Source organism: Rattus rattus, chromosome 10 (assembly GCF_011064425.1).
Source record: "Rattus rattus isolate New Zealand chromosome 10, Rrattus_CSIRO_v1, whole genome shotgun sequence".
Taxonomy (NCBI): Eukaryota; Metazoa; Chordata; class Mammalia; order Rodentia; family Muridae; genus Rattus; species Rattus rattus.
In genome coordinates this window covers 3,179,328-3,200,462 of record NC_046163.1, presented here as the reverse complement: position 1 = coordinate 3,200,462, position 21,135 = coordinate 3,179,328, and the positions used below count along the sequence as shown (strand labels likewise).

Below are 21,135 nucleotides of genomic sequence, written 5' to 3'. Positions count from 1 at the left end.
GCAACACCTCCAACCAGGAAGCCTTCCTTGTGTTTCCCATGCCACTCCTCACTGAGCCTGGAGGAAGTCCTCATCTTAGATGCTCTGAAAGCATTCCGGGATATTCTCACTGTAACGAGCGCTAGTTCTCGGTGTCAGCAAGCTACACGTCTCCTTGGCTGCACCCTGAGTTCACTGTGGCAGGGGTGGCATCTCATTCAACAGCGGTATACCCAGGCACACAGGGCACAGTAGGCACTCACAAGGCGCTCACTCAGCCCCAGGCTTTCCTGTCACTCACAGCACTGCTCCCTTCTTGGGAGAGCTCTCCCCTCGCCCTTTCTAGGAGGGACCTCACTCCACCCCAGTTCCAGGCTGGGGCTCCCAGCAATACAATCAGCACTGCCTGAGCCTGACACAACTATTTAGGAACCGACAGACGCCTGCTGGTCCTTGGGGACTTTTATTGTGACGGCTGGGGTAGGCCAGTTCTCTTCCTCTTGAGAGAGGTCCTGCAAGGGTTTGTGAGGGGGATAGGCTTCAGGCCTCAGGGAGCAGTGAGGTCTCCAAGTGGATTCTGAGACACAGCATCTCCACCGACCAAGGAAGAACAAGGGAGGCTGGATGCCTCTGAATGAACGGCATCTCCCTGGAGCCAGTCAAGCCATAGGCTCGCTCCCTTTATTTACGTTATAGACACGTGTGTTAATAAATCCTTCCCGTCTTTCTGCATTGCCCTGTTAATCTGTGAGTGCAAATCCGAGTTTTGTGAGTAGCTCAGACATGAGGAGCCACTCCTCCTGTCCTCAGACCCCACTGCTCCCAGCCCAGTGACACCCACACAGCTTTATGACCTCCATACTTAACTGTCCGTCCTCAGTGCCTGGAAGGGCTCAGCAGCGTCACACAGAGGGTGTAGACCTCTCTGAAAAGGCCCAGAGAGTAAAGCGACTAAGCTCCGTGAGATGAACAATCACCACCAAGATACTACCTTTACCATAGGAGTGTGAAAGCAGCCGTGGCCTGAACAAGAAGCCTGTGTCCCCATGACATTCCCACAGGAAGGAGCCGGAGCTCCACAAGGGCTGTAGTTCGCTAATCTCTACTTCTTCTTTCTGGATCAGCTCTCACCTAAATGCTAATGGAAGGTCTCCGTCCTGACACTTGTCCTTCCATCTTGAAAATGGACATAAACCTGCATCTTCAGGGTCATTCTGAAGAGTGGGTGAGGACAAGGCTCAGGAGCCTGCCGCGTGCCTCCAGGCAAGCCGGCTGCACTTCTGTAGCAGCCAAGGTTGCACACCAGTGACTAACCCCTGGTGAGTTCACAGGCTCTGAGGAAGGCAGGGTATATCTACTTTCTCTGCACATCCTAGTGCAGGGTGACCTGTGACCACCCTAGGACATGGCTGGGTGGGACTTAGTAGCAGGCCAATCCGCCCTACTGCACCCCTCTGTTCTGGGTGCAGTCCAAGGAGAAGCACTCCCTAGGGGCTTCTTCTCCCTTTGCCTCCACCTCTGCCAGCTCCAGATCCATAGGTGACCCGGGAAGGGAAGGAGGTGCCACACTGGATGATGCCCGTCCCACCTCCAAGGCCTCCCTAGGATTTGAGAAGTCCTGGTCACAACTGGCAGGCTCTCGTAGGTGATTGGCTGGTGGACAGGACATGGCATGGAGAGCTTCAGGTTGGAAAGCGGACTATCTGCTGCTGTGAGCTGGCCCTGGGAACACAGGAGGGGGAGCAAGCGGGCTCATGGTCAGGGATCAGGGCTTGGCATGGGGTAAGCTCCATCTGAAGTGCCTCTGAGCCATGGATGACTTGTAGGCTCTGCCAGGCTGTGTGCGTGAATTAATGCCTAGGGATACACCAGCAGAGTAGAGCGGAGGCTACGTGCCAGCAATTAGCTCTTGGAATAAGCTAATCCATGACTAGAATAGTACTCCAAGAACCAACTAAGGAACACATTCACACATCACTGCCAGGGGAAATTGTGGGGGAGCAGAGAGATAATAAAAGCCCCTGAAGCCAACGCAAACCTCAGCCACTCCCATTACAAAGACAGGCAGCAAGGCTGATCCCGAGAGTGGCCTGAAAACAAGGGATCATGGGATCAGAGGAACATCTGAGCGTGGGGTGGGGGATCCACCAGGGCTCAGGCTCATCCCACGTGACTAGAATTCCGCCTGGAAAGGCAAGCACCCCCCAAACCCTAGAACAGAGGATGCAAACTATTCACTCCTAATTCGAGCCCATGGCATTCGCAAACGGTTTCTATCAGCGATTCTCAACCTGTGGGCTGAAGCCCTGGGGTTGAATGACCCTTTCACAGGGGTGGTTTATCAGATATTTACAGTATGATCGTAACAGTAGCAAAATCTCAGGTGTGAAGTAGCAACAAAAATAATGTTATGGTTGGGGGTGTCACCACAACATGAGGAACTGTATTAGTGGGTTGCAGCAATAGGAAGGTTGAGAACCATTGGTTTATGCATTAAAAACAAATCCCAGGGGCTCCGCCTGTCAACAGAATCCCATTCTTACCCACAACCTTTTTTAGTGCATCTCCTTCCTCGAAGGACAGAGAACCCTCCATGCTGTGTCTGCCGGAAAAGGATGGAGCCCATGTTCTCACATTCACCCCACAATCAGCAGCCTGGGTCTCCTGTCCAGCCCCAACTCAAACCTGTCCTTCTTGAGTCCCAAATCCTCTCCCCTTATTTCGGTACTGATGTCCTCCAGTGTTCAAGGTCCTCACCTGACTCCTCCATGTCAGGACAATTTCCTTTGCTCCCCAACATGCCCCGTGCTCATCCTGTGGTCATTGTCTCCTGCCTTGTGGGAGGAGTCTGGAGTCAGCGTCCTGTACCCATTCTGATCAATGCTGAGACTGTATCTTGTCTCCCGCTGCAGTGAGACGGCATGATAAATCCTCAAGAGCAGCCGCGGTATTAGACACTTCCTATTACCGGGAGGTATTTGGCTCATCAATAAATCTTCCTAATAGATCCTCAATTAATAAAAGGCCTGATGAATCTGCTGTTAGTGGTTATGCAGAAGCAGCCAGGCAGAGGCAGTCGCTGGGCACTCTTAGCTCAGTCATCCTCGGAAGCATAGCCTCTTACTGCTTGACAGACCCCCCCTAGAAGTCTATTTTCCAGAATGCTCCCCCATTGTTCTCAGCTTTCTTGCTGCCTGACTTCAGGCAGGACCACCCTGAGTGCCGTCCTTACCGGCTCTCAGAATCCAGCTGTGCAGGCGATTTTCTGGCTTCCCACACTGTTCATTCTAGGGCATCAGCTCTGGTTCAGAAAATGCTTGGAGGCAGAGCGGTCGGCTTGAGACACCCAAGGTCTCACTCAGTGATCACCAGTGACACCCACTCCCACTCTGTCTCTCTCAACCACCCAAGTACGAGACACTCTGGGGCATCTAAGGCCAACACGTGGACTCTCTGGAACTCAAAATACCAGCCAAACATGGCCACCACAATGTGCCAAGGACATAAAATGCTAGCAAGGAGGAGAAAGGCAGACGGGTTTTTGGAAGGTGATATCAGACAAGGAAGCAGTGTGGAGGAGCTCCTGACTTTCCTGCTGTGACAGCATCTGGCACTGTGTCACTGAACCTCCCTCTTGTCACAGATGAACTGTCCCCACGGCTCTGCATCTTCTGTGAAAGCCAGTCTGCCCACACGATCGCCTCCTACTGGAAGACTCAGGAACTGCGCCATACCAGGATGCCTCTTGATGGAGAAGGCATTCTTTCCCCCAATTCTTGCGCCCTACCTTCCTCCTGCCCAGCGGGGACAGACACTAGCTTCCTGGCCCCTGTGTGGGCCAACAGTCATTTAGGACTTTCACATAGCCAAGAAAACCTGGTACGAGGCTGACTCCCTGACTGCCTTCTTGGGGCTGAGAGGGGCGGTCTCCGGCTGCCATGGTGTGCCTCGTGGTGGTGCTTTGTGCTTGGCTCCGTTCCACTGTCAGGAGGCGATGGAGAGGAGTGCAGCCTCCTTCCCACTAAGGACATAAGCAGGTTCCCAGCCCTGCAAGCCTCAGCTAAGGCCACCGAGACTTCTGGAAAAGGGGAAGGTGCCAGGCAGTCTTCATTCATTCTCTCTGGGGAAGGGCAGAAGAGGATGCCTGGGTTTGCATTAGCCATTTGGCTGAAAAACAGCATTTCCTGCACAATAATCAGAAAGAATCTATAGGCTGGAACCTGATACTTTCTGGTGAACTACCTGACTATTGAGCTGGGGAAGAGGGGATGGAAGTAAGAAGTGACCTTTTCCTCTAGGTGATGACCAGGAGGACCTAGGGGACATCTAGTGTCATATCATTCTTCCTGGGGTGGGAAGGCATCCCAGGACACTGTGTTACTCACAGGCCACCAGAAGGACTAGAGCCCCCCAGAAGGCAGCAGTTTCCCTGGAGTGGGGTGGCCTGCATCTCTCTGTAGGAACATGTATAGAACCTGTGTTCTGTACTGTGACTGCACCTTCTGGGTCTGCACGTGCCTTTGAGCTCTCTGATCATCGTGGCTCTTTAGACTGATTTTTCTCTATTCTTCCTATCACAACAGTAGCAAGATGGACACCTTTGCATTTCCATCGTCCACATAGGAGGTGGGAGGCTGCCTTATGCTCTTGCTCTGACTCAGGGCCAGCTGGAGCCCAGCACATCTCTGTCTTGTATTTCAGGGAAGCCCAAGGGATAGGTTCCTTAGCCCCACAACCCAACCAATAGTCACTGGGCCTCATAGATGCTGTGATCCAGTCAGCTCCTAAGAGTTCCAGTATAAGACCAGTATATACACATTATAGAATGTACACACACACATATATATATTATATACATGTAATTATACATATATATGTGCACACACACATATTTATACATATCTGCATATATACACACATAGCTATGTATATATGTATGTATATCTATAACTATATATGGATATATGCACACATATATAGATATGTACTTATGTATGTATATGTATATATATATATATCTATTGTTCTCTCTATATATATGTGTATATATATATACACACACACACACACACACACACACACACACACACACACACACACACACATGGTTTCTTCTCTTGTCCTTTTAAGAACAGAACTAAAAGCCACATATGGTTGTAACCATCAGGGTTCACCCTAGTGGACAGCATTAGCCAGCTAGATCCTATGTCCTCAAAGCTCCACACCCTTATAGACCAGCATCACCAGTTGGAGTGCTGCCCAAGTCCTTGGTGTAACATTTCACTTTCAGACCACAGCCTAGGACTACAGGAAACCTACCCCAGGGAGACAGAAGAGCAAGCGAGGAGAAAGGCAGAGAGATTTCTGAAAGAGGACTGGGTTGGGTAGAGAATGCTTTCAGAGAGCAACAACCACTGGGAAGGTTAGCCTTGCACAGGCTGCTGCTGCCAGAGCCACACAGGACAAGTCTGAGGGAGACGAGATGACTCTTGGCTCCAGGGGAGTGCTGCAAACCAAAACGGACAGGAGCCCTGCCTCTGCAGCACCCAAGCCAGCTTCTCTCTCCCTGGGCTCTCTGTCCTGGTGTCCACCATCCAACAGAAAGCGCTCTCAGCACAGAACACTCTACTGGTCTTTCTTCACAGGGGGTGGGGGCAGCAACAGGGATTGGGGTATCAGGCAGCGCTCCAGCTGTCTCCCCAGCGTGCCACCAATAAAGGGAGTGGGTCGCAAGGCTGGAGAGACAGCCATCACAAGCCTGTGTGGCAGACCCCAAGGGTGAGTGGGCTCAAGTGTTGGGTTGAGTAAGGAGGGACCCCGATGGAGGGAAGCTGTAAGCAGGAGGTAGAACGCCAGAAAGGGATCCTTGACATTAGTATCAGAAGTCTCGGGGGCTCCTCAGAAAGAAGTGCAGAGTTCCCACAGGATGCAACGAGTCATCCACCAAGTGACCGTGCAAACAAGACAGGGTCTACCCATGCAAGGGGCAGTTCCTCAGCCACTCCGGGGAATGCCGTGCTTATGCCCTGCAGGTTGGAAAGACCTCAATAATGTCTCGCTATGTAAAGAAACCAGACACAAAGACCGCTCGCTGCATGGTTCCATGTACATGAAACCTCCAGAGTGGTTCTAAGGACATGGGAAGTAGGCTAATGACTGCCTAGGGCTGGGGACGGAGCGGGGACAGAGATGCTGATGGTATGGCTTTCGGGGGTATTGGAAATGGTGATTCAATTACAAAAATTCAGTAGTTGGTAGCTGCCCCACACTAAGCCCTAGCGAAAAACTATATACGGGAACTATCCTTGAGCTGTTATTGATGGATTTATTGATGGTATGAGAACTGTGTCTCACTAAAGCAGTTATTCAAAGCATTAATGGAACTTAGAGAGCTTTGTTAGAAAAGAATCATGTTATTTCATAAAAGAATATGAATGACTAAATTTACAAATGACTAGGGGGTTGGTGGTACACGCCCTTAATCCCAGCACTCAGGAGGCAGAGGCAGGAGGATCTGTCAGTTCGAGGCCAACCTGGTCTGCAAAGTGAGTTCCAGGACAGGCAAGGCTACATAGAGAGATCCTGTTTGAAAAAAGGAAAACAAGAGCCAAAAAACGACTGCAAAAATTACAAATCAAGTTTCAAATGTTGAAAGGAATTAAATTGGCTGTTCATATTAATGGCACCAAAGAAATGATTGCCAGGGAGAAAATTATAAAGTTGAAAACGAAAGGTTAAAAGTGCCGTGAGACTGTGAGAGAATGGGAAGGTGACTCCAGGACAGCCCAGCATTTTCCTTTCCAGGGAAAGCAAGCCTCCCAGCCCTGTGTTCCAGACCTCAGAGCCACGCCCAGCGCGGCAAGGTAGCTTCCCAGGCTCTCCCAGTGCATGTCCATTTGAGGTCCAGAACATGGTGCATACGAGGACACCTCTATTCATTGTGTGCGAGTGTACACACACACACACACACACACACACACACACACACACACACACACACACACAGTGTTCCGTCATCTCCCTGGCACACAAGTCTTAAGAGTCTCAAACCCACCCAAGCCACAGTAGGTGCTTGCTGTCCTGGCTCTCTCAGAGCCAAGATCTCCCTTTCTGTAGAAGTGGGGCATATAAGTTCACTGTGGTGGGTCGTTGAGATAATCGTCTGATCAATCCATGAGCTTCTAACCCAAGCCTTTAACTCTAAAAGCATCTGCCCCTTTAAGATCCACCAGACTTTTCTCCTTCCCACTAAATCACGACCGCTTTGCTACCTGTTTTTGGACCATCTGGGCCTTCACATCGATTCATGTCTCTCTCACGGAGTCAATGCCTGTGCAGACCATGACTCACTTGCCTGATACGCACTCTCGGAACCAACGGTTATCTGCATGGATGTGACCTACCTCCATCCAATGAGAACTGGAGGCCCCTGACATCCCAGACCAGCCACATGACTTTGCACTCCTCATCCCTGTACTGACACACCCTCCTCAAAAGCAGCTGAATTCCCCTCCCACCCAGCTCTCCCCAGCAGCACCCAGCCCTTCCCAGCAGCACCCAGCCCTTTGGCCATCGGGAGAGCAGAGTCAGTTCTGATAGGACTTCCTTGTAGAGTCAATAGTGGATTTGCTGCTGATATTCCAAAGACAGGGCACCCTGTGGCATTTTACAAACTCCTGTCTGCCGTGACAAGTGGGGCATAGAAGAGCAGGGTGAAGCCAGCAGGAGAGAGCTACAACAGCCCATCCTCCTCCCTCTCTATCTCCTCCTTCTGCCTCCTGCATTTTACATCCCCGCAGACAGCAGTCTGCATCCAACTGCCACCCCAGCAGGCAGCTCCCACAGACAGGAAGAACGTGAAAACAGGAGGTGGGGAGGGGGCTGCAAAAAGGGGGAGGCAACAGACAGGGGGGTGTTTTCCCCAAGTTTTAAGTACTGACATTTGGCCAGGAGTCTGGTTGTGAGAAACGGTGGTGGTTGTGTGCGCCGCCAGACCCTGGGAACACTGGTGGTGGAGCGGACAAGCTTCTCACAAGTCCTGGTTGTCTTATTAAAAACCAGAACTCGGGTGAGATACAATGTCTCCAGAGAGATGGGCTTGGGTTAGCAGAAAGGACCAAGGCAGGGCGGGTAGCCTGTCATCTCAGCAGCTGCGAGGGAGAGGAGAGAAGACTGTGAGATCAAAGCCAGCCTGGACTACACCATGAAAGGAGCTAAAAAAACAACTGTAAAGAGCTGAGAGGAGGTGGACATCAGGAACTCCTAGGCACAGGCTGTCTTTGCTGCCACCCACGCCCCACACCTACCTCTGCCTATCTCAGTATCCACGGTCAAAGGTGGCTAAATGTAGGTAGTCTGGAATCAGTTTGGGGACATCAAACAGTCTCCAATCAAATGCCCTGGTCCTGTGTATCCGCAGCTGCGGGTCCTGAGCACACACTGTGAGGCCTGTGGCAAGGAGGCTGTCTTTAGCTGACAGGCAGAGGGGCTTAGGGGTAGGACTGCAATTAACCAAATGGATCCATTTGTGAAATTGAAGGGCCTGGGCTGCTGGGTGGTTTCCCTGCATGTGTCAGAGGACAGGTGTCTGCTCCCAGTGACCTCAGCTGACAAGGAGTTGATGCACTGGGCTTAGGAAGGTTCCTCCTGCTGGGGTGGGAGGAGAAGGGAAAGGAGCAGATGACTAGGGCAGCTCCAGATGGCAGTGGGCTGAGAACAAAGGAAAAAGGGACAGAGGCGGCCTGAAGGGCAGGGCTCCTTCCTGAGGAGGTTGCCCAGCTGGAACCACCAAGTCCTGAGTCACATCTGGGACCCGGAGGATACTTGCTCAGAATCATCATGCAGTGTTCTCATGAAACCCGAACAAACCACACTGGAGACACCCTCAGCTCCAAACCTAAAGTAAGCCACAAAGAACCCAGATTCTGAATGGTGGGTCCAAATGCAGGCACGGCACCATCTCTGGTGAGGCACTGTCAAGTCCTTAACCTTATGGCTTGGATTCTATCGTTATAGAAAGATGAATACGAAGGGGTCTCGAAGTCTCAAAGGACTGCCAGGGGAGAGAACATGGGATCTGCATGTGTGTGCAGAACACAGGGCCACACGTGAGGAAGCACACATACGCACTATGTATGATAAGGATGACCACTGGCACTGGCCAAGAACCCAGGGGTGTCTTCTCACAACAGTGGCACGTCCATTTGCAGGGAGTCTCTGTGTTCCTTCAGGTTCTTCTATATCTCTCAGTCTTTGAAAGGCATTCCTTCACCACATCTGTCTGCTCAGCGAGACGTCACGGCAGGAAACCCAGACCTCAGCAGCATGCTTAGTGGATGGGATGAGAGAGGGGAAACTGAGACGGTGCTGAGGACTGCTGACACGGTCTGAGACACAGCCGCACTGAGCATGTCCTGATCAGGCACCTTGCCATGGATTTCCAGAACTGCGCCTGGACAGCGTTGCTCACCGCGAGCTCCAGGAGAGTAGGTTAGAGACTCGACGATAATGAACAGGTACCCAACGAGGGCTGTGAAGGCTGAAAGCTGGTGTCTTAGTTAGGGTTTCCATTGCAGTGAAGAGACACACGACCGAGGTAATTCTTCTAAAGGACAACATTTAATTTGAGCTGGCTTACAGTTTCAGGGGTTCAGTCCATTATCATGGCAGGAAGCATGGCAGCATCCAGGTAGACACGGTGCAGGAGAAGGAGCTAAGAGTTCTACATCTTGATCCAAAGGCATCCAGGAGGGGACTCTCTTCCAGGCAGCTAGGAGGAGGGTCTAAAAGTCCACCTCCACAGTGACAAACTTCCTCCAATGAGGCCATATCTCCTAACAGTGACATTCCCTGGGCCAAATATATTCAAACCACCACATTCAACTCCCTGGCCCCCATAGGCTTGTTCAAACACATAAGTCTATCAGGGTCATACCTAGCTATAGCATAATGAAAAATGCATTTAGTTCAACCTCAAAAGTCCCTATAGTTTATAACATTCTCAACAATGTTAAAAGTTCGAAGTCTCCTCTGAGATTCATGCAATCTCTTAACTGTAATCCCCTATAAAATCAAAATCAAAACACAAATCACACACTTCCAACACCACAGGCTATAAATTATCATCCCAAAATATCATAGTGAGGAAATACTGGACCAAAGCAAGACCAAAAACTAATTGGGCAAATTTCTGCGATGCCCAAACACTTTTCAGCCCCCCAATTCCTTTCATCTTTGCTGACTGCAGCACACTTCTTTCTTTTGAACTGGTTCCACTCCCTGTTAGCAGCTTTCCTCAGCAGGTATCCCATGGCTCTGGCATCACTAACAGCTTGGGGTATCCAAGGCAATTTTAATTTTACACCTTTTTGTTCCAATATCTGGGACCCACACACAGTCTTCTGAGCTTCTCAAAAGGGCTGGCATCACTTCTCCAGCTCTGCCCTCTGTAGTACTCTAGGCTCTGGCTGACTCCACTCCATTGCTGCTACTGTTCTTGGTAATCATCCCATAATACTGGGTCTCCAATATGCAGGGGTCTTCGCTGCAATGAGGCTTCACCAATAGCCTCCCATAGGCTTTCTTGATGGGACCAAGCCTCAGATCTTTGCATGGCCCCTTTAGTCCTGGGCTCTCAACTGCAACTGAGGTTGCACCTTCACCAATGGCCTTCTCTGGCCTCTCACAGCGCCAAGCCTCAGCTGCTCTCCATGACTCCTTTATGCCTTCAAAACCAGTACCACCTGGGTGATTCTTACACATTACCAAGTTAGCTGCAGCATGAGGTAAAACCTTGGCTATCTCTGGAACACAGCTTCTCTGTGCTCTCAGAAAACACTTCCCAGAGGATTTCACCTCAGTGATGCTGGTCTTGTTTTAATCACCACTAATTTCTTAGCTCTAGCTAATCAGCATTGATTGTCCCAGTAGCCCCTTCTATTCTTGACTCTAAAGCTAGAGCCACACAGCTGAAGCTGCCAAATTCAGCTGCTTGCTGGGGCTGTAACATGGCCCACCTTGTTCTATTACATTATCACCAGCTTTCTGTTTTCCAACTCCTTCATTGCCTAAGCTTGGCTGTCTTGGAACTTGCTCTGTAAACGAGGCTGACCTTGAACTCAGAGATCTCCATGCTTCTGTCTCATGAGATCTGTGATTAAAGGTGTGCACTACCAGACCTATACCTAAGCTTTTCTTTATCTGGAATTTGCTGTATTCCAGGTCAGTCCTGAACTCAGAGATCTGCTTGTTTCTCTCTCCTGGTATTAAAAGGCAGTGTACCATCATGCCTGGACTTAAGCTTTTCATGGCCACTGTGCCTCAAGATCAGATGAAAAACGTGTGTCATCCCAAGTCAAGATCTGTATCAAAAGCTTGTGTCTTCTAGCCTTAAGATCTGGATTGCAGGTGTGCCCTCCATTTCTGGATTGTAGTTCATTTCAGGTTAAAAGTCCAAATGAAAACAATAACCAGGTAGTAATGCCTAACATGATATAATGATCCCTTATTCAACTGCAAACACACAAACAATAAGTTTAGTCGGGTGGGATCTTGCCCCAGGTCAACACTCCTTAAGTCTTCTCGAACACAGGATTTAACCCCATTGAGATTCCTGGCCTCCTTATTACTTGAACCATACATTTTGTATTCTTCCTTTCTAAGCTTACTATGCTTGATCAAAATGATCTTTATGACAGTAAACCAGAGGACAAAGACTATTTTCTTCATCAATGCAATTAATCTCTTTACCCTAGCCTCTGGTAGACTCTTCAACAAGGGCAAAGAACAGCTACATTCTTCACCAAAACATCTCAATTAGAGTCTCTAGACCACACACTAAAATTCTTCTCCTCTGAAGCATCTAGAAACAGGACCCCATGGTTCAAATCACCCTCAGCACCAATGTCTTCCACAGTCCTACTAGGATGGCCCATTAAGCCCCACTTAAAGTATTCCATTGCTTTCCAAATCCGAAGTCCCCAAATCCACATTCCTCCAAAGAAAACACCATTAGGCCTATCAGAGCAACATACCACAGTTCCAAAGTCCACATTCCACCAAACAAAAATATTGTCAGGTCTGTCACAGCAATGCCCTGTCCCTGATACCAACTTCTGTCTTAGTTTATGTTTCCATTGCTGTGAAGAGACACCATGACCATGGCAACTCATAAGGGGCAACATTTAATCCAATCTGGCTTACAGTTTCAGAGGTTCAACCCATTATCATCCTGGCAGGAAGCATGGCGTGTCCAGGCAGATATGGTACAGGAGAAGGAGCTAAGAGTTCTACATCTTGATCCAAAGGCATCCAGGAGGGGACTCTCTTCCAGGCAGCTAGGAGGAGGGTCTAAAAGCCCACCCCCACAGAGACAAACTTCCTCCAACGAGGCCACATCTCCTAACAGTGCCACTCCCTGGGTCAAGCATATTCAAACCACCACAGCCAGACTAACTCTTGGACTCTGCTGAATATTGGAGAACTGTTCCCATACAATGTTATACGCCCAGCGAAAGAGACTAGCACATTGCTTTTGCTGTCTACCTTCTATGTGCAGTAGAGCAAAAGAAAGTAAAAAAGGGGGTGGGAAGGTTGGTCAAGTGCAGTTCTTAACAATGGTGGGATGAAAAAGCCCCCAGGGTCAGCTGAATCTCTCCAGGGGCCCAAGGGGTCCAAGGAGGCTACTTGGATGGAGCCCATGCCATGTCACCTTCACAATCTCTTATTCATCTCCCCCTTTGCCTCCTCAGCCTCTGGAAAGACAGATTCTGAGACTGCTAGAGCCAGACAGACACCACAGTATGTCAGAGATGACCAAACCCCAAAAGAAAAAGACCTTCCTCAGCCCAGGTGGCTGGGCCACTGTCTCCCACGGCCTCCCAGCAGTAGCCTGCCATCTTCCATCAGCTGCTCTGAGAGAGGCTAAGCCCTCAATTCTTGTGTGTTGGCCTCCCGACTCTTTCCGGGGAAGGCAGGTGCTTCCAGTGCTAAGATTCAACCCCAGAAGGGAACAGACAATGAGGACCCTGGATGCAGGGTGTGGCCTCAGTGCCACGAGCCTCCTTGCTTGTTGCACCCTGGACAGCCATCCATCTGCCAAGGCCCTGAGCCCCACCGAGAGGAGAGAGGAGAGGCTCTCAGGACTGCCCCCCATATGCCAGGGCTGTCACTCAGGAAGTTCCCGGTGTGTAGGGGCCCAGGCAAAGGGATTAGGATCATTAACAAAGCTGTTTTTCAATTTTTCAATTAGGGTGGACAGGATAGACAATGACAGAAACTAATGCCAGCTGACTGCCCCTCCTAGAGCAGAAGGAGCCAGAGTGGCCCCCGCATAGCCTCCTTGGAGGGCAAAGCCCCATCAGGGTTGTGGTTCTGCAGCTGGCTCTGGCTTCTGGGAGAAGGAAGGAATCAAGTCCTTGAAAATTCCTGGGGCCAGGTAAAGAGTCTGGGACAGGGGGCAAAAGTGTCCCCTTCTACCCCACCCTCCATCTCGAGCTCAGGCCGGGTCCCATGCATACCTTCTCTGCCTCATTCGTCCTGCTTTTCGCAACACCAGCGGAGGCTCTGCTCCCGTTGACGGCGGCGGCAGAGGGCAAGAAAACTCCAGGCTCCCAAATCGCACATAAGTCAGTCAACCTGTGTGAAAGCAAACAGAGGAAAGAACCCCAGGGTTAGTCCAGGTGTGTGTGTGGGAAGGCTCTGTGGTTTCTAACTTGTTCGTTTGTTCGCTCACGAAACGACATCTCCATCCATTTGTAGTTTTGCAGAGCATTAAGGCATCTTTGTTTACTTTGCAAGAAACGGGCAGGGTGGGTGCAAGGTGCTCACGCACGCCAGCGACTAGCCCGCTCGTCCACGAACTGCATCTTAGTGGTCAGGCATCATGAATAATTTGCTAATTCCCTCCTAACCAAAAGGAGTTAAGTTATACACGGAAGAGTCTCCCACACTCAAGGGAGAATTTACCCGTAAAGGTCTCATTAATTTCTAACTTCCTTAGAGAAGCCACTGTGGTTTCTTCCCCCTATCTACAGGGAAAACGAGGCCGTCACAAATACCCACAACACATCGAAAAGTATTCTAACTTGATGATCAGGAGCCCTGGCTTTAAGTTCTAGCAGGAGATGTGGCTGTCAACAAAGAGTGAGTCTTTACATGTGTGTTTGTTAGTTTGTTTTTCCATCTGTGAAATGGGAGAACATAGGATAGAGTGAACCAGGGAGGCCTCTGGGCCACTGTTGGCGTCTGGGAGGTTCAAGTCCTGAGATGGTCAGACTCGACGGTGAACTTGAGCGGAGAAGCACCCTGGGTGGGGGTGGGGGGGCAGTGAACCTCTGGGTGTATCTGTGAGGGCGTTTCCAGATGACATAATTCATCAATGGATTCAAAAACTGAATGGAGGACTGGGAGGTGATGGAACTGTGAAAGTGTGTCCTGCTTGGAGGAAGTAGGTTATGGGTGGAGGGGGAACGGAACAGAATTCTCTCCTGGTTTCTTCCTGTAACTGCTCTGCTGTGCTTCCTGGCTGCCCTCGGTTGAGCAATTCTGCTCTACTTCGACTTCCCTGCCCCTGGTGAGCTAAATACCCTGTCACCCTGAGAAGAAAGGCTGACTAACAAAATGTACCAGCTCCAGTTTGATAGGTTATTTCTCTGTTGTCGGTGAAATGAGCTAATTTAAGCCAGATTAGATTATATTAATGGCAGGTTTATTGGGAAACTGTACTTGGGTGAGTTCACTAGCCCCAAGGACCGACACACCACACACACACACACACACACACACACACACACACACACACACACACACACACACACACACACACCGAAAGGGGGGGAGGGAAATGCCAGGTAGGGACTGAGGGACACTTGGGAAAACTGGAGGCCAGATGTGCTTTGCTATGTAAAATATGCACCCCAGTCCCTTGTCCTGGTCTGAAACCAAACACAGTCATTTCCAGCAAACATCTAACCTGTCTTAGTACAGATAATACATCTCATCTAAAGGCTGCTTGGCTGTATCACAGTAAATCTGCAGGACGGTAACCACTAGCACAGTGTGGGGAATGAGCTGTAGCTGCCCAGAGTGCTAAGAATGCTCTTAGACCTAGCAATCTTAGTTTTAAGAATCTTCTCAGAATATGCCCTTATGTGTCTGTCGTGACTCCAGGGTCAAGGAGAGAAAGATGACAGAAAAAACAAAGTATCTTTAATATCATTCTACTATTTATTTTAGAATGAGGAAGGAACACAAAAGTATATATGGTTGTGATTTTATATATGCTTAAAGGACAAAGGACAAACTACGCATTAGAAGGTCACGAGGGAAATGGGGCTGAAAAGGCAGGGATAGGGGACAGGTTTTTAAAATACTTCCCCATGGGGCTTTGGAATATGCAAATAGGAGATGTAATTTTAAAAAGTAACAAATTGTTTAACGTCTCTAAAAATGAAAATAAGGCAGCACACATAGACTTAAACATGGCAATTTGACTGTATTGTATTAGGCAGATCTGTCTTCAGGAAGCAAAGAACTGTTCCTTTCCTCCCAAGAAATCCCAGCTGGTTTCCATTCATTGCATTATGGAAGTCCCTGCCCTTCCTACACCTGACAGAATAGTGTGAAACATCAACTAAAAGTCAGGCATGGTGGTGCATGTGTGTAAGGTTAGCATCCGAAAGGCAGAGAATTCCAGGCCAGCCTGGGCCGCACAGTCAAACCATGTATCAATAAAACCAGCAAAACAGGAAACACACAAAAAAGAATCTATTGATTAAGGATTCAGACACACTTGTTTGTATCCCAAAGGCCAGCGTCCCACAGATGCCTTCTTAGAGAGGAACACTGTATACCTGGGTTTGACCTTTCCCTGCCCGTGAAGGCAGGAGACAGTGCATGGAAAAGTACTTGGGGAAAAAAATCTTCTCACAAACATTTTGCTGCTGGCCCAAAACTAGAGATTAACTCTCCCTTATGGAAAAGTTGTGAGATCAAGCAAGAGCTGTGATTTGAAGGCAGACAGGCAGACACTCACTAGAGAGGAATAGGATTACACCCACCACCAGCACTTTTATCATGCATGGGGACTTGGGGTTATACAAGAAGTGAGCCTGAACTCAGACAACAGGCTCACCATCTGACCCAGGGACAGGAGGCTCCCAGGAAATGACACCTGACACCCAGGGTGCAGGGACCGCACAGACACCTGATAGTGTGTGGACAGCAAGAGGAGCAGCTGTGATCCCAGGATGGGAGCATAACGAGTTTTAAGCATCACCTCAGATTCTGGAAGGCCATGGGGGCCTGTAGTAGTCAGTACACACTGCTCCACAGGATGTCTGGGCTGGAGAAGTGTTGAGATTTAGTCTCTTGCTATGAATTGTAATGCTAAATTCTTTACCAGAAGGTCTAGGCACAAATGAATGAATGAATGAATGAATGAATGAATTCTCACATTTACCAGCCAGCTTTTGTTGTGCAAACCCTTGTTTCTTAATTTAAAAATTATTGGTTAAAAATGGCTACAGCCAATGACTGCAGGGATTAGAGGTGGGCGGGTTTTGAGTGACCTGGTTAAGGGTAAAGAAGAGAGGAGAGGAAGGATGAGGAGGAGAAAGGAGCAAGGGTCATGTGAGGGGATGGACTTTGAGCAAAAGGCCAGGGGAAACAGTAAGTATCTGGGAGAACACCATGGGGAGGTAGCCAGGCCAGCAGTTAGAAAAGCAGATTAGGGGTGACCCCCCCAACACACACAGTAATTGCCAAGCCAAATAAAACAGCCAGAGTCGAATCCTATTTGTTCGCAAGTTGGGGACAAGTTTAAATTGGTTGTGCCACAGGGGAGGGTGCAGAAGGCAGTGCAGATGCTCCCAGGAGCAGGAGGCCCAGGCGTGTCTGATGATGATGAAGGAGGCATCTTCCTTCTGTCTGAGGCTGAGCCAGCTCCCAAACAGGCTTCCCTCGCTCGCCTCTTAATGTCTGCAGGGCTCCTCACCTCTCCTCAGCAAGAGTTTATTATGCCCTGATGGCCTTTCCCTCTGCCACAGAAGAAATGCTGACACAGGAGAGTCTCTAGACCCACCTGGGAATTCCGTGGTGCCACGAAAGCACGCGTCCTAGAGGGACAACCCCTAATATCCATGGCTTTTTACTCTTGCTCTTCCTCTCTCTAGACACACAGTCCACGCCCAGGGAGCCAAGATCGTTGAGTCTCTTTCTTTCCCTTCCAGAGACAATTTAAGATCTTACCACACTTATTTATTGGAGTAGCCAACCCCACACATTCAGATTCAAAAAGAATACATTGTAAAAATAGATTCTGTTAGTAAATGTCCCTGCAAGCCTGCCCCATCCAGCTTCCTAAGTCTAATTCACTCAGCTGTGCCTGGCCAGCCTCTGTCACCAGAGTCTGGGAGCCCTTCCAGAGCGAGTCCACACACACACACACACACACACACACACACACACACACACACACACAGAGAGAGAGAGAGAGAGAGAGAGAGAGAGAGAGAAAAGAGAGATGCAAAGCCCATATGCACAAAAATCAAAATAACTAAAAAAATAAAATAAATTTATTCATGGTTTCCCTACCTTGCTCCCCCAGCCCAGTTAATGAATATTCTGGATACTGTCCTGTATTGGTTCACACAAAGCTGCCACGTCAACAGAACTCAAGTGTTACGAGATGTGAATGCTTAACCTGTCCTTTCTTTCTTTTCTTTTTTTTTTTAATTTTTTATTATATATTTCTTTACTTACATTTCAAAGATTATTCCCCTTCAGGGTTTCCTATCCATAAGCCCTCATTCCTTCCCCTCCCCCTCCTCCATACGGGTATTCCCCCTATATATCCCCCTTATTGCCCTCCCCCATATTCCCCTGCTCTGGGGGTCCTGATTCTAACAGAGTACATCATTAGCTTTCAGCCTTTAGTTTCTGTTGGTCCGGCGCACAGAACTCAGTATCTCTTTCGTGGTTTTCTTCCTATGGCGAGCTGGGTGGCACGTCTTCATTTCTGTTGAGCTGTTGTTGTTCCTGTTCTGTTTGCTCTTACAGGTTTGAGGGAATCTCACTGTGAAAATTACCTCTTTGGAGGGGGAATACAGATCACTCTATCATGCCGCGTTTTGGTGTGAAAAACCATCTTCCTAGCTTAATGGAGCTTTTATTTTGTTGCCTTTTGTGTCACACCCAGTCCTTCTTTTCCAAAAGTCATCTTTAAGCAGTCCCATGTTTTTACTAGCATTTGATCCTGTCATCTTCCGTGATTAATCTTTTATCCACCTGAGACTTCCTGTGAACTTACATGAGGGAGGATTCTAAGGTTATCAAGTCCGTTTCCCCCACGTTGGTTATTGATGAGTCCATCATCTTCCCCTCTGGTTTAAATACTGACTTTGGGTCAGTGAAGGCAGCTCAATGAGTGAAGGGCTTGCCCTGTCAGCATGAGAAACCGGACTCAGAACCCTGGAGCCTATGTAAGGCTGGGCCCGGTAGCACAGACTTACCAACCCAGCACCCTTAGAGACCAATAGGAGGAAAAGGCAGAAGAATCCTTGACAGTCATGGGCCAGCTAGCCTAGGGTACACAGTAGTGAACTGGAGCTCCCTGTCTCAAACAAGGTAGGAGGCAAGGCTGACCCTGAGGCTGTTCTGACCTCATATGTGCCTTGGCATGTGCCTACCCATACTCAAACACTCAAACGCACCCACAGTCACACATGTATCCCACACATGGAAAAAGAAAGCAGTCGCTAAACAGAACATTGTTTTTAAAACCTTAAGGGAGAGAAGGCTGTAGTACATATATATATATATATATATATATATATATATATATATATATATATTAGCAAAGTTGAGAGGCAGAATACTGAAAATTGTTCTGCATGAATGGGGAGAAAAGGAGATGCCGGAAAGGGGAACCAAAATTAAGGACATAGGGAAAAGCCATTTGGACATCTACCATTGTAAAGCCAAGGAAAAACTATAATTCTTTTGAAAAAGAACTGGATAGAGGTGCCCTAAGGAGGTGGATAAGGTAGTGTCCGTAAGCCATGGTTAGTAAATGGAAACCCAATGCCAGCTGTATGACACCTTCCTATGAGCCATTTGTCAAGGAGGGCCTGAGGCCTCCAAACAACACAGGCCATTTCCATCGCTCTTGGCTACCCACAAGGACTACTAAGACCCTCTGCCCGAAGACATCCATGCACCCATTGCAGGACATAGAGAAGTCAGTGCTTGTCCCTGACTGGTGAACTTCCGTAGTTCTGAGAGGTGCTACGCAAGCTGTTAAGGAGAACATCACGAGTATTATCCAGCGATGAGCCCTGCATGCTGCAATACCAACCTGCCCATCAGGACGTGCTCACGGTGCACATAGCTGCATGACCGCTGTGGGTTTACCAACTACTTCTGAGTGGAGATGAGGCCTACTCCACAGGAAGGAATTCATGCCTGATACTCTAAACTTGGTCAAAAGTACACAGACAGGGAGGTCATAGGTCACCGGGGAGCTGATTTTGTTGTTTGCTAAAATAGTCATGTTGTTGAATGAACCATCTTCTGAAGATCAGAGTTTAGACTCGAGAATCAGTGCTGCCCTTGGCCCTGGTCAGAGAAGCTCTGTCTGCCGTGAGTGCTGGTTGGCGCTGAGACTCATAACTGGCCAGAGTGCTGAGGGTAAATCGCACTTCAGTGCTCAGCCCTAAGTGGAACGCGCCTATCACCCCACACCCAGGCCTCAAGAAACACTACAGAAAGGGGAACGAAACGTATGTAAAGAGCTAGAGAAATGAGGAAACAGCCACGAAACAGCGTCTTCTGGACATAACACAGATGCTGCACAGAAGACCCACAGACGCTGCGGTTGTCTACACAGCACATTCACAGTGTAGGGCGTGTCAGCATTCCATCATGGAGGGCAGACGGGCTCATGAGGCCTCGTCTGGAGCTGAGGAGTCATTGGGAGCTGATGCCTGCTGGAGGAGGGGGCTTGTTTTCTTTGGTGATGTTGATCCTGGTTGCCGCTCATGCTCATGGAAGCAATCTTAATTAAACTCAGCGACCACGAAATAAACAATGCTCATTTAGAGTAGGAGGGGGCTGGCTGGAAAGCAGAAAGGGTCATTGAGTGGGAGTTGGAGGGTAAGAGAGAGGGTAATGGGGGAGTGAAAATGACCAAAGCACATGACATGTGTGTAAGAAATCATCGGACAGTAATAAATATATCTTTATCGTAATGCTAAATCCCACCATGGGCTTAGGTTCGTTCCTCAACGCCATCTTCTGTGTGTCTCTTCACGCCGATAGCACTCCATTTAAATTTACTCTGGTTTTATGATTGGTTTTTATCCTCTATTGGAATTTTTCTATTTATTCTTGTTTTTTTTTAACCTTTTCTACATGAACTGCACAATCCTATTCCCGAATTTTCTCTTCAGGTGCATATGTTCCTATGGAAACCAGAGGTCAGCTTCACCTGTCATTCCTCAAAAGCCATCCACCTTGGGTTTTTTGAGTCAGGATCTCTCAGCCGGCCCCCAAGAAATCTTCCTTTCTCCATCTCCTCAGCAGTGACTGGATAAATGGGCCACCACACCCAAGCTTTTAATGTGGATGCCGGGAGTCAGGTTCAGTCTCTCGGGCTTTCCTACAGGCACTTGGCTGAGAGGACTGTCTCCCTAGCACCACATTCTCTAATTCTTAAAAGAAAATTGCGATAGTTGGCTTTTCATTAGAATCATATAAACATGATGAACAGCCTCAGAGATTTATTTTGAAATTTATTTATTTTATGTATATGAGTACACAGTAGCTGTCTTCAGACACACCAGAAGAGGGCATGAGATCCCATTACAGATGATTGTGATGCCAGGAATTGAACTCGGGACCTTTGGAAGAGCAGCCAGTGCTCTTAACTGCTGAGCCATCTCTCCAGCTCATTTTGAATCTCCCATTTTGGGAATGTGTTGTGTAAGCAGATACAGAAGAGAGAGCCTATAAAGCAGTGGCTTGGATGACTAGGTTTAGAGAGCTGGTAAAGAGCAGGAAGGCTTACTTAATAACACTGCATCTTAGTCAAGACTGCGGGGAAATGGGACCTTAGCTACTTTCAAGCACAGACAGACACACAGCATGTACTTGGACTCA

The 21,135-nt window shown here is 48.8% G+C and overlaps 1 protein-coding gene across 2 annotated transcripts in view; it reads right to left on the bottom strand.

The window, feature by feature from the left end:
- The window catches only part of Nfasc (neurofascin), a 178,838-nt gene that overhangs the window by 83,269 nt on the left and 74,434 nt on the right, over positions 1–21,135 (bottom strand). For both annotated transcript variants that reach the window (XM_032915297.1, XM_032915298.1), the window contains one exon: positions 13,497–13,614. In XM_032915297.1, the coding sequence (XP_032771188.1) occupies positions 13,497–13,614 (118 nt within the window). Of the gene's footprint in view, positions 1–13,496; positions 13,615–21,135 lie in introns of those variants that run through there.